The 14,252-nt window shown below is 40.5% G+C and overlaps 2 protein-coding genes across 2 annotated transcripts; both read right to left on the bottom strand.

The window, feature by feature from the left end:
* Nucleotides 1-4,710: 4,710 nt before the first annotated feature.
* Nucleotides 4,711-9,542, bottom strand: dcakd (dephospho-CoA kinase domain containing). The gene is made up of 5 exons (XM_079372308.1): nucleotides 9,229-9,542; nucleotides 8,048-8,179; nucleotides 7,094-7,297; nucleotides 6,238-6,325; nucleotides 4,711-5,953 (listed from the first exon to the last, which is right to left on the bottom strand). Exons 2-5 carry the CDS (start codon nucleotides 8,157-8,159, stop codon nucleotides 5,668-5,670), a joined length of 690 nt encoding a protein of 229 aa, XP_079228434.1. The 5' UTR covers nucleotides 8,160-8,179; nucleotides 9,229-9,542; the 3' UTR covers nucleotides 4,711-5,667.
* Nucleotides 9,543-9,888: 346 nt separating this feature from the next.
* On the bottom strand, nucleotides 9,889-12,763 carry pus3 (pseudouridylate synthase 3). The gene is made up of 7 exons (XM_079333844.1): nucleotides 12,634-12,763; nucleotides 11,890-12,317; nucleotides 11,487-11,764; nucleotides 11,228-11,411; nucleotides 10,962-11,071; nucleotides 10,692-10,864; nucleotides 9,889-10,264 (listed from the first exon to the last, which is right to left on the bottom strand). The coding sequence occupies exons 2-7, from the start codon at nucleotides 12,307-12,309 to the stop codon at nucleotides 10,005-10,007; spliced, it is 1,425 nt and encodes a 474-aa protein (XP_079189970.1). The 5' UTR covers nucleotides 12,310-12,317; nucleotides 12,634-12,763; the 3' UTR covers nucleotides 9,889-10,004.
* Nucleotides 12,764-14,252: the final 1,489 nt, after the last annotated feature.

The following is a 14,252-nucleotide window of genomic DNA, read 5'->3' as shown; positions in this document are numbered from 1 at the left end:
TCTTAAGCAACACAAGTCTGTATGTATCACTTGGACTCCTACAGTAAAAAAAAAAACTAAAAAAAACAGTGCTGTGTGCATTCTTGCTGAACTACTCCTTGAGGCTACAAACTGAAATCCAGCATTCTTCTAGCCTCTGCTGAAATTTTAGTGACAATTATATCAAGGGTTTGAAAAGATGTCATTGTTTGTGACAGTGTGAATTCACGGTCGGCTGTTGCATGTTTATGCATCATTGTGTTAGGTAGGAATCTTCCTTTTTATGCAACAACAAGTCGGCAGTCCTGTCATGCCTTTGAAGGAGAGCTCTGTTGACATGGAAACATGTCGGCCTACAGTGTGCAATACAATTAAGGCATGATTATAAGGAAGTTAACTGTAGCTTTGTAAGACCGTCAATTCTGTTGTATTGTTAAAAGGACAATAGTCTAATCAGTTTCCACTGCTTTACCCTCAGTTTGCTCTGCTGTATGGTGGATTAGCCAACAAATCTAGAGGGGCAATACGGTATTCGTGAGTGCTGTTTTAACTGTCATTAAGTTGTTCTGCTAATGTTTGAGAGGTGATTTAATATGATTTGCCAGACGATTACACAACATACAAATGCAAAACTCTACAGCAGAGGGACACAAAACGTTTGAGGTAAATGGTTGGAACAATGGAACAACAGTAATTTTCTTTTAAACCTGAACCATTATTATGGTTTTTATTTTCACAGTGATGATAAGCTACCCCAAACTAAGAGAGCTTATCTGAGGATAACATAAGGTGTTGTTTGACAACATGTCTTTTAAGAAAAGGACAATTCCTTAAACTATGTTCCTACTTGTTAATCAATAAGGTAAAGCAAAATACATAAAGTAAAACAAGTTTACACATTTTCTTTTTTTTAAGTGAGAGGAATGGAAATTCCAGAACTACACAATGATTATATTAGTTCAATATAGGACAGGAATGCCAGGCAGTAACATCCATGGTGTACTCACTTTAGATTCTATGAAGTTAGAGGCTGTCAGCTCTTTATCAGCCTTTCTTTATGTGTTAATATGTCCCTTTTTTCTGAGTAGTATACTTGAGGTAGACTCAACTTGTAGAACACAAGCCCACTGCTATTTGTAGTTTATCCTGACAGGCCAAAATGTAGAACTGATCCCATCATGTAATACAATAAAGAATATTGCTCTCTGGTCATGGATATATAACAAAGATATGCATTGATGTTTTAACTATGCACTTGGACCACTTTTATGTACGTTAACATTGAATACAGCCCCAATAAATATACAACACTAAATTAAGTAGATTGGAGCCTGTTTATAAATATATTTTCTGTTTAGGGCTCTAATGTTGTTTTTTATTCTTAGGTCACGAAAAGAGCAGAACCAGAGTGAAAAAAAATATATATATTAAAGGTTGCTCACAAGTTGTGGCCTGTTGCAGCACAAAGCAGCCATTTTTACAAGTGGGTCAATGATTTTCTTACAAAGTACCTGTATATCTGGTTCATTTCTAATTCAGTGGACAGATCTAGCTAGTGTGGCAGACTCAATGGTGGATGTGGGACAGAGACTGTGATTTTGCATTACAGTGGATAATGCTGTCTTTGCGTCTACCCCTCGTCCTGGCACTCCTTAGGAGAACATGACAACATGCCCTCTCTATACCTCCTTCCCCATTTGATCTGGGGTCTGTCCAGTGTGTCAGTGACTCAATTCCATCGCCCTTGTTCCCTCATGGCCCTGACTGAGCCCAGGCTAACATGTAGGGACAGGTTGAGTCATGTGGCCGGGGACGCTCCGCTGGCGTGCTGCCTGTCTCTTCACCTCACCGCAGTCTCGTGGATGCAGCCTGACAAGGGGCTACGGAGGAGCTGCGATTGCCCCTTCCTCAGCGTGACACCAGATGCCAGAGTTCAAGAGCACTACAGTGGGTACAGTTGCTCAGGCTTTTATTTTTACCCGTTAGTGTTCAGATGCATATGTGACCTGGTGTCACGTGTGTGTTAAGATAGCGTGGATGACACTAGTGGCTGTGTGAGATGTTTTTATCATTCCACTTCATATCAATTTGGGCTTTTTCGGCTTATGATCAAAATCGCTCCAGCATTAATAAATTGTCCTCTTTGGCAAAAAACTCACAAATTCTCATGTTAAATGTCTAAATGTCAAGAGATTTTTTTTTTCAAGAATATTAAGTCTTAATTAAATTAACATTTCCTCTGTTTAATGTGTCTCAGAATTTTCATTTCTTTCCAAGGGAAAAGCCTGAGTCCTAATATAATATAATTCGATAATAAACAATTTCACCATCTATGATACAATACAATAGAATAGAATACAGTAAGGATACGATACACTGCGATACAATAGGATAGGATACATTACTATACGAAGTCATAAGATACATTACGATGCGATACGATATGATACAATAGCATATAATATTATATGATACGATACATTACGTCACATATGAATTGCCCTCCGGGGACAAATAACGTTTTTTGAATTGATATCACGATATGTTACAATACCCCTTGTTGTCAATGTAGGAATAAATATATATAAATATAAACATCTAAGCAGAGTTGCACTTACCAAAATGTCACAACATATAACCCATAATGCACATTAAACAGAGAAATGAAGGCTTAATATGTAGATCCAAATTAGACTTGAGATATCATTGTTCCTCTTAACACTTGCATACTCCTAAACTGAAATACTTAAGTGCAGATTTAACTGTGTATCGCTTTGCATGAGAATATAATTAGCTTAAATGGCACGACAGAATTGCTTTTTACAACCTGTAATGAATTCATAAAGCCTTATGCCCTCTAGGATGGGATGTACTTTAACTGTGGGGGGAAAAAAAGTAAACAATTCAGACTAAAAACTAGGTTAGCAATCAATTATCCAGAGTGAAGGGCAGAGTTTGATGCAAAGCTGTTTATTTTCCCTGCCTTTGCTCGAGCTGTTTTACCTTCCCTATCGGCTGTAGGAGGAGTAAATGATGAAAAACCACTCAGACAGGAGATTCCAAAATGTCGACACAGTGCGGTGCCGTAGGCCAGCTCTCTGAACATGATGGTGAGATTATAGAAGTCTTTACCCCCTGCCATCAGAAAATTATTTGCGCTGCTGCCAGAGAGGACCCACAAGACACAATAAAGCGGCTGGGTTGTGCCTGCATCCATGAACTCTAACAAAGTGTAACAAGGCAACTTAAGACTTTCACCTTTTAGCTTGACACAGTCAGAAATTAAACTCAATTTATATTCAGACGGAGACTTCGCCACCCTTCTCTGCCAGTGGGCATTCACACTTTCTGGTACAGATATAGTCCTCCTTCCATGCTTTGCATCTGGCCTCTGTCTGTGTCACAGGAAGAGACTGACAAAAGGCACACTTGGAAATCTCTGCTGAACAGCTGGCTGCCCAATAAAGCGTGGTACCCTCCTGAATCCCTGTGGAGCTGTGTTTCAAAAAAAGAAACCCAAGAATACAATGGTGTTATTCTTGATATATGTGGCAGATTGGCGACCGTGGATTCATTATAATGCAGTGTGATTGTATGCATCAATCAAATGTACAGTATGTGTGTGTAAAGGACTGGATTGTTTGTGCCTTTGATTTGTGTATGAAATATGCATCCAAACGCTTTGGTTCACTGACCCCCCTCCCTCCGCCCACCGCAGCCTGAGTCACTTTGCATTAATTCTGCTGTTGCTTGATGAAAACAAAGAACGGACCAGTAGGGGCGTCAGGCGGGGCCAAGTCAGCCACACAGGCTAGTGGGACTTTAGTGCCAGGATGATGTCACCACGCGTGCCCCGTGGGCCCAAGTTTTTATGCACAAGATTTAATGTGGACAAGAGCAAGGACATCCCAGCAGACAAGTAATTCAAGTTCATTATTTTCTTTGTTTACATTTCTGTGTGGGATTTTTTTGTTTCAGTGGATTGACCAACAATGCTAAGTTGCAAAATGATGCACTGAAAAGCAGCCAATATATTTGTATTTATTCTTCAATTTTGGGATAAATATAGATCTATCAAGGTTACTCTTGAATAGTAATGTACCAATCTATTTATTGTATAGCTATAACCAAGTTGCATTATGCAATATTTAGGGTCCAGTGTTTTTAGAATATGAATAAAAAGTCAGGATATTTTGGCTTTCAATTCTAAAATCTCTCTAAACGTTCCTCTTAAGGCTAATGTTTTGCTAGGTTGCACCTTTACCTCAACTTTTTTTATTCATCATTTAAGTAATGTCTTGACGAAAGAAGATAAGTCGTTCAAAGCTCCCCATTTTTTGTTGGTTTGATATGATTTGTGGACATATTTTTTTTTAATGAAATATTCCTCCTCCCTTATTGAAAAAGCCAGAATCTTGATAACTATTGATATACAATTCTTTTTTCAATGTAATAATTTGAGAATAGAGAATCCTTTCCAACTCAAAAGTTTACTCAACATGTTTTAAATTTAAGATTTTCATGGTTGGTTGTAATAACACAAACTCCAGCTCAAATACCTTAAAGTCGGATCTAAACGCAGAGCTAATATTTCACCAGGAACATGAGAACTGTCTTCATATCTGGTGTCCAAAGAAGATAAAATATGTAAGGGAATAAACCTAAATCACAAAATAAAACTACAACTCATCTAATAAACCATGACAAAAAAAATGACACCCTTTGACAATGTTTGTTCCTTTAAAACAGTAATGTTTGATCCTTTATAGTTCAGCTGAGCAGCTAATGTTACACGTTTTGAATTTGGGTTCAAAGTGAGAGTGACGAACAAAACGAAACGTCAGAGAGAATCAGGTATTTACATAGGTCAGCTTCAAGTGTAAGAAAATACAGTGATAAATAGAAAGTCTGTTAATTCATGGAAGTTCACCCTGTTCCCATTAAACATGGACTGTCATATACATTCAGCTACTAATCTTCATTACACAGGTCATTCACATACAGTCAATATATTAAGGTCATATCTTTGCGCTTTTTAAATCTCTACCAATGTGGAACACTCCATCCAATATAAGAACTAACCGTATAGATATGTCGAGTGTTTTCATTCTAGAAATAAAAGGTAGCAGTTGTACCAGGTAAATAATGAATGCAGAAATCAATGTAAAGTACAGATGTTCACCTCTGCTTTTAGTACATTTTTCATCCTCGATGCAGCACCTAACATCTATCACTTTATAATGGGTTAGGTTATATCAAAATAAATCTCTTTGCTTTTTACAATTTTAGGTTTTGACTTTTTTTTTTTTTTTACTGAATGTTGCCTGCTGAATCAAATCGAAGGACTCAGCCACTTTAAGGCCCTTAAGAGTGAATTCTGTAGAGAACATTCAGGAGCTCGTACATCAGCTGAGTTTCGAAGGTACTGCCTTCATGTTTTAAGGTGTCTGAGTAAAACCTGATGAATTGCACATAGAAACCCTTCACACCAAACCACGTGTCATTGCGTGTCGATAATGTAAGTCCGCGTTTACTGCCAACAGAGCACGTCACACCTCCGAGCTGTCGAGGCGGGTGCTGCGAAACTAATCTCACAGTAAATTGAATGTGCCTTTGCCTGCGTCTATTCACGCCCTCATCCCTGGACCACATATCCTGGACCTCTTCTAAAACCTCATCTGTTCTCTGTTAGGACAGAAGTATCTTAGCCGCATACAGCAGCATCCCACCCAGACCAGCAGTGGCTGCAATAGCTATGACCCTCACTAAGAGGAAGTCCATGGAGTCCTCCAGCTTTGTGTGCAGCCGCAGGACCTGCCGATGAGTATCTTCTCGGCTGCTGGAGTTCTCGATAACGTGATTGGCCAAGCCGCGCTTTTCATTGAGCGGCATCTGCGCAGCCACGCGCTGCTCGGCCTGCTCCTGGGTCAGGTCGTCCCTCTGCATCAGACGCAGCAGCTGAGTGGCAGGGTCACTGAAAAGGAACAGACAATGGGAGATATTTATGGAACAGTCGGAGTGTCTTGTTAAAAAATCCAGGGGCGGTGAGTCATGCTAAAATAGGGACAGATGAAAAAGCTGGAGAGAGGTAACGCATGAGTAAAAAAACACCCCAAACAAACGGGGCCTGATGTCCTGTTGTTGTTGTCGTCAAAAAAACAAGCATCAAAATATCTCACGCTTTTAAAATAAGTAACTTTCAAACAAACTGTCCAACAGTTGAAATCAAAGATGTGTTAAACAGAGCTGTGGTCTTACCAGTAAACTACGACTGTGTGATTTAGAAACTGAGTGAGACGCCTGGTTTCAAAGAGAAGGGGCACGTCCAGCACCACATAGCGGTACCCTAGTGAGACAGAAGAGGACGACATGTTATCACATTAAAGTCCAGTACGCATTCTTCGATCGATCGATAGATAATCACTCCATATGACTCTGAGTGTAAATGTAGAAAAAAAAAAACAATTGGCTTTCAGAAATCCAAACTGCACGGCTTTTTTTAAATTCAAAGAAGGGAAAAAAAAGAAAAACAGGGTTTCTCTTCCACTCTTCTGCAGACGTAGGATATCAGGATGGGCTGCACATCAACCTGCTGCCACTGTTAGCTCACCTATGCTAGGCTAGCTTCAGTGAACTGAGCCAGATCTTGCAACAGTGACAGCAATCATACCACATCAATGCACGGGTACCCATCCAGCTCTTTGTCAGCAGTCAGAATGTGTGTATAATTTAAGAGGCTTCTCAAGTCACATTGATATCAAAAGGTATTTCAACATCTTTACGAGTGGTGTACTCTCTATATGATGTTTTGTGAAGAAATGTGCGATAATGAGTGCGAGTCTTGGATGTTGCAGCATACTTTTTCAACTTGTGATTTGAATGATTTAAAGAAAAAGTCCTTTCTGCAGAAACTTTTTACTCCCTTTATCACCTCTTACCTTCCAAAGTGTTCGGCATATTCTCAAATCGTTCACTGCTTGGCTCACAGAGTGCTTTGTGAGACGCAGCCTAAGACCCCTAAAGCCCATTGCTGCGCTGCCAAACAGCGTTGGCTCCCTTTCAGTGGCGTATCCTCGGTTTCACTGTTAAACAGATAACCGAGCCAAATACTCACCCCTGAGAAAGTAGAACAGGATCTCTTTGAGCATCGCTTTATGGATCTCCGGGTGGGTGATGGAGTTCAGAAGCTTCCTTTTCTCCTCGTTGGTGAAGATGAGCTGGCCCAGCTTCTGGCGGTCGATCTCCCCGTTCTCCAGGAGGATCTCTGGCCCGAAGTGGTAGACGATGCGGGTGTAGGCGGGGGTGTGTGGCTCCACAACTGAGGAGGAAGTAGAATTTGAGATTTTCCACAAAACTCCTTTTTTTCCCCCTCTCTCTTAATAAAACAAGTGAGTCAACTCTTACAATTTCTATTTGAATAATTCAGTTGTATCCGTGAGCTCATACAGTGACAGGAAAACACCTGATAGTGCAAAAAGGTCAATATGAAGGGCGGCAAAAGATATATAGAAGGGGAAAAGATGGTCCAGAAAATCCTTCAATAAATAAAGTACCTTAAAGTCATTACCAATGCGTCTTATACTCTCTTGCACACGCACCTACTTCTGTGACCTTTTAATCTTCTGCACACTGCTCAAACACTGTCCCTGCAGTCAGCACAGATGACTGAAATGATTCATGCTCGCCCTCCAAACCATCGTCTTAATGAACTTCCTCCAGGCGGAGCGTCAATAAACAAATCCACACCAGTGGCTAATAAGGTGGGACATAGCGGTGAAAGCACATTTCCCCAAATCTGCCCACCTTGGGCATTTTTCTCACGCAGAACAGCTCATGCTAGTGTGGAGTTCTTATCCGGTAATTGTATTTTATTATATTATTTAATCTTGTAAATATGAGTCTTTAATAACTTGTTTATATTGTTAAGTTAAATGTTAATATTTAATGTTTACATTGTACAGAGAGAGCACAATCTACCGAAGTTAAATTCCTTGTGTTAAACATATCTGGCCAATAAAACAAAAAAAAATCTCAAAATGTCATTTGAGATTGGAAGAGTTTCACCCACCTTTCCTGGCCACGACATCAGCGTCAATAATAGGGCAGCCGAGCTCTCGCAGCATGGTCGACACAGTGCTCTTCCCCGAGGCTATACCTCCTGTTAGCCCCACCAAGAACATCTTAGAGAAGAAAAAAAACACTGAAAGATAAAAGTCAGAATCGTCATTATACTGGCACTGTGTATTATAACTCAAAGACAATGAATAATAATGGATGGATCACGAGTAAATGCAAAGTTTAGAAATGCTACAGCATCTCTTACTATAAGTAAAAAAACACACTTGGAGAAAATGGAGCTGACAAAAGAACAGACTTTTTTAATTAGCATGAGTGTAAACAGGAAGTAAATTAAAACAAACAAAACAAAGCTTTGGCTTGTTTTGATTGAGAAAAGTCCTCTTGGATGATTAATAGTTAACATGAACTTCTATAATGCTCTTTAATAAAAGATGACCCCAAGTTTTGATGCCCCCTGCTGTTGAGGTGTTGAACTACCCTGAGAATCTGACAGACCTGAATCAGCTTTAAAGGGGACATATTATGAAAAATCCTCTTCTACAGTGTTAAACATTGAACATTTATTTAGGTAGCCAGAGCGTCTATCGACCCACAAAATGTGAAATACATCCATCCAGTCATTTGTTTATGGTCAGCATAAGTCTTACCACACAGAGAAAATGCTCAGTCTCAAATTTTCTCAGTTTGTGACATCACAAGTTGGATTCTGGTAAAAAGAAAATCCCCTCCCCTCCCATGGTATCTCCACCTATGGACTCCACCCAGCCTAGAGCAAAACTTTTGTGCAGGTCTGCCATTTTTATTGTCTCTACAAAGGAGTGATGTCTACGGGGAAACTCAGGGGGCGGGGTCATTGTATTTAAAGAGACACACACCAAAATAGAACGTTCTGAGAGATCTAGTTTCTACAGGGTCACAAACCTCTGCTGATTGATTCATGTTATATATGGACCAAAGCACAGCACTGATGTTTCATTTAGAGCACAGGGGGGCTTGTTTGAAAAGATGTTTTTTTAAAAAAAGGGTATATGTCCCCATTAAAGTTATTTTTTGACCACACACCAAAATAAACCCAGACTACACTTACTATCTTTAAGAACAGTCATGCTTGTGAACACAGGTTGTTCCTATACTCTTACTCTACTTTGTTTTGTGCATGTTTTTATTTACCTTGTAAACAAGTGACACTCCTTAAATCAGCTGTGTTCACAGTGGAGATCCGTGCAGGCTGACAGTAAACAAGCAGGCGTGCTAACAGGCTAACCTTAGCACAGGTCTTGTTCAGGTTCGAGTCAGAGCGACCACAAACGTACAAACACACGAAGCCGCATCCATTGTTTCTGCTGCGTCCAGTCTGATAATCAGTCAGACGACACTAAGAGAGAGGCACTTTTAATACCGACTCTATCTGTCTGTCACTCTTGACTTTTATACTGGTCTACTGCTAACGACCGAGCTTCTTAGCGTCACTTCAAAAACCATCCGATTTTTGTCTTAACTTAACATTGGTTCCGCCTCACTTCTTTCAAGTTCCTATTTCATCTTGAGGCCCAAAAATCAAAAGTTCTCAAACTACAGCTCAATTATTTGACAGCATTACTGTTAACTATTAAACTAAAGGAAATCACGGTTATTTATTTCTAAATGACACATTTCCAAGTTCCCTTGCTCCTCTGTGACTAAGCGAAAAAGTGCAGGACTGAATCTTTTGCTTTGGGAATCATCAGATGTTTTCTACATTTACAAACATTTCACAGACCAAATAATTGTTCACTTATGAAGAACATAATCAACCCTCCAGCCTAATTTAAAATAAATAGAGGGGTCCACTTTCTCCGAAATGTATTTATTTCAAAGTAAACTGAATATTTACATTAAAAAAATATAAATCAAGTATTTTTTAAAGTAAATACAACTTTTCAAGTCCATTCTCCTGTCAGAAAACACTAATCTTCTGCAGTTTGTTTTGATGAAGGTATTTCCAAAGGAACAGGCTGACTACACGAAGTGTGGGAGTGTTTGGACTTTTTTCCTCTGTGGACCATTTCGCCTCCATTCTCCCCTTCTTCTCGCTCCAGTCTGCCTCTTTTGACAAAATGATTTATCCTGGACTCCAGACTTTCACAGCATGGACGCTCCAGGAGGGGCCGGTAGTTTTTCTGCCTGCTGCCCTCTATCAGACAGCAGTGATTAGAGGGAACTCCACCTATGGACAGAGAGAAAGGAACAGAAACACACAGATGATCTTTGATGTGCATCATATATTGCTGTAAAGCAAAATATTGAAAGGAATACTTGATTTGGTATGTCCCCCTATGTGGAGATGCATTATATTTTCATACGCTCATATGCTTTTTTTCATATGTGCATGAAAATATAACTAGAATATTGAATAAAGTCAGATTTTTCTACTGTAAGTGATATTCTGCAGCTTTAGAGCACAACAAAGCACACTGAAATGGTTCAAATAATTAACATGTTTTCGGGCAATGGGCAGATGTTTGTATTTTCTTGCCATTGTCACAAATGCTTGCTTGGTATAATCTAATTTATTTGAGATTTAACAGACTAACTAGTGAACAGAGAATTTTAGAACTCTCTTTAGGTCCTTTTCATCTGATTTGATTTCTCACCTATGTTCTCCAAACCCTGGATCATGCCATGGAGGACGTGAGCCTTGACTGCACTCATGGTCCAGTGTTGTGTAAGCGCAGACAGGACATGATTCACCTCTTCGTTTTCCTGCTTCCAGCTCAAACCTTCAAAGTGGCAGTCATATAGAACCAGCGGATAGTCAACTGCCATGCTAGAGACAAGATGAGAGAGGTTTAGGAAAGATTCTTACAGTTTACATTATCTACAATGTTTGACACAATACTCAATTTCATTTCTTGTGAATGCACCTGTACTGTGGTTTTCTTGGGTTACTCTGAACATCCAGCAGCTTATCAATGATCTCTGGGGCTTCCAGTTTCTGTCCTATTAGGAGAAGCAACGCCATCATGCACCGTACCTACAGCACAACAATATAAGGAAATTCAATTTAGTTAGAGACTTTACTAATAACATCAAAACTCCACAAGAGATTGTGTTTGAATAGCAATGAAAAAAGGCAAAATATATCAAATTATATATTAATCAGAGATTTCAAATGTCGGTCTTTTGTTACCTGGTGGTAAAGGAAGGCCAGTCCTTTAATCTCAAATATAAAGATGTCATATTGGTCCGTGCTTGAGACATGCAGAGGCTGTGCAGGTTTCACTGATGCCGACAAGATGCTCCTCTCAAACTGCAGGACTCCATTTCCCACATCCATTTTGCATATGTTGCGAAAATCATGAGTGCCTTCATATCTGTTGGGTGTTCAATGTGTCTGTAAGTCGAAAACTGGGATTTACATCGGTATGCTATTTAATATCTCCACCCACCTTTTTGCAGCATCTGCCATCAACGCAACATCCAAGCATCCCCGGGGGAAGTAATATCGATAGGTGCGGGACTGGCAGTCAAAGCGTGCACTGAAGCCCTCTGCTGCTGGTGCCCAGTCCAAGATCCTGATGTCCTGGGGCAGGACTCTGTTAAGCATCTTCACGTATGGAAGCTCAGAGCCAGAAGCCTTGTTTTTGGTCGTGACATCTACATTTTCAGGGAGTGTGATGCCCAGTCCTTCACTAAAATGTGTGGAGCGCAAATCGATAGTTATGACCTGTGGAGAGGAGACACGATTAAGAGAAAGGGGAATAGACCTGTTAGATATTTTGTATGTTTGTTTTGAATCACCATCCCTTATATGGAGATAATACAGCCCAATTTCAGTCTCACAGATCTGACCTGGGAAAAAGCACTGACTCCCTTATCGGTGCGACCACACCGATGATAGTTGGAGCTCTGTCGGTCCTGAATCAGACGCGTCTTTAGCATAGCTTCAAAGAGTCTGGCCTCCACAGTGTTGTCTGTGTTGTCTTGGACTGCAAACCCTTGGTAGGACCACCCCAGGTAAGCCAGTCGCAAAGCCACATGGCGCCGGGGATGAGCAGAGAAGTCGAAGGGACGCTCTTTGCCACTTTTCTTACCTATTTTCTTGCTAGTGTTGGTGTTACAATCAGATCTGCAGTCTGACTGTGCATCAGCAGAAAGACTGGCCATCAGGTCTGTGTCATCTCCGGCTTTACTGTTTTCCTTCAGTTGCGACTTGAGCTTCTCCAGCTCTGCCTCCAGCTGCTTTATACGCTGGATTAAAGTCTCTGACATGCTGCTTGCTGAATGAACGAGAAGAGACACAGAATGACTTAATAACCTAAGTAAATAATACAAATATAAGTTTACACAAAACATGGAATTAGCTATCTTCAATTTTATTTTTTAAATATTGGTTAAGCAAGACTCATATTGCTTAACCATATTGCTTAACCATTCAAATGTGCTCTTTTCCACTATATACAGTCATTCAACTATCTGAACTGTGTCACGTTTACAGGCTACATGCTAAAAACACGCTCGCTGTTAGCTCGTCTAAACAGCACAGTTAAGAAAGGATGTATACTTAAATACAATTCTGATAAAACCTTGTTTTACCTTTGTTTTAAGTCTCAGTGTTGCTGATATATTTGTCGTTTGTCGTACGTTTTCAGAGTTGCTAACGCACACGTTCCTCTAGTCTAAAGTTTAGTTGACGTCGGACTCATTTTAAGGACGGACACATTTCCCGTATCAGGACAATGGGGAATGTAGTTTTTAACCTTAGATTGCCTCACGACAAGTTTCCGAAACTTTAAACTTGTTTTAGATATTTTTAAACGGCTCACCGCTAATAAGGCGTTATTTAGCATTTCTAAATAGATAAGAGAATCTTAATACACACACATATATATATATATATATATATATATATGGAATAACATCTTCTATCATATATATATATATACTCAACAAAAATATAAACGCAACACTTTTGTTTTTGCTCCCATTTGTCATGAGATGGACTCAAAGATCTAAAATTCATTCCAGATACACAATATTACCATTTCTCTCAAACATTGTTCATAAATCTGTCTAAATGTGTGATAGTGAGCACTTTTGCTTTGCTGAGACAATCCATCCCACCTCACAGGTGTGCCACATCAAGATGCTCATCAGACACCATGATTAGTGCATAGGTGTACCTTAGACTGTCCACAATAAAAGGCCACCCTGAAATGTGCAGTTTTTGCTTTATTGAGGGTCTGGGGACTCAGAACCAGTCAGTATCTGGTGTGACCACCATTTGCCTCATGCAGTGCAACACATCTTCTTCGCATAGAGTTTATCAGATTGTCAATTGTGGCCTGTGGAATGTTGGTCCACTCCTCTTCAATGGCTGTGCGAAGTTGCTGGATATTAGTGGGAACTGGTACGCGCTGTCGTATACGCCGGTCAAGCACATCCCAAACATGCTCAATGGGTGACATGTCCGGTGAGTATGCTGGCCATGCAAGAACTGGGACATTTTCAGCTTCCAAGAATTGTGTACAGATCCTTGCAACATGGGGCCGTGCATTATCTTGCTGAAACATGAGGTGATGTTCATGGATGTATGGCACAACAATGGGCCTCAGGATCTCATCACGGTATCTCTGTGCATTCAAAATGCCATCAATAAAATGCACCTGTGTTCTTCGTCCATAACAGATGCCTGCCCATACCATAACCCCACCACCACGGGCCACTCGATCCACAACATTGACATCAGCAAAGCGCTCACCCACACGACGCCACACACGCTGTCTGCCATCTGCCCTGAACAATGTAAACCGAGATTCATCCGTGAAGAGAACACCTCTCCAACGTGCCAGACGCCATCGAATGTGAGCATTTGCCCACTCAAGTCTGTTACGGCGACGATCTGGAGTCAGGTTAAGACCCCGATGAGGACGACGAGCATGCAGTTGAGCTTCCCTGAGACGGTTTCTGACAGTTTGTGCAGAAATTCTTTGGTTATGCAAACCAATTGTTTCAGCAGCTGTCTGAGTAGCTGGTCTCAGACGATCTTGGAGGTGAACCTGCTGGATGTGGAGGTCCTGGGCTGGTGTGGTTACACGTGGTCTGCGGTTGTGAGGCCGGTTGGATGTACTGCCATATTCTCTGAAACGCCTTTGGAGACGGCTTATGGTGGAGAAATGAACATTCAATGCCCGAGCAACAGATCTGGTTGACAT

This window comes from Symphodus melops (assembly GCF_947650265.1).
Source record: "Symphodus melops genome assembly, chromosome: 21".
NCBI lineage: Eukaryota > Metazoa > Chordata > Actinopteri > Labriformes > Labridae > Symphodus > Symphodus melops.
Note: the sequence above shows the minus strand (reverse complement) of the source record. Positions and strands in the feature narration are given on the sequence as shown.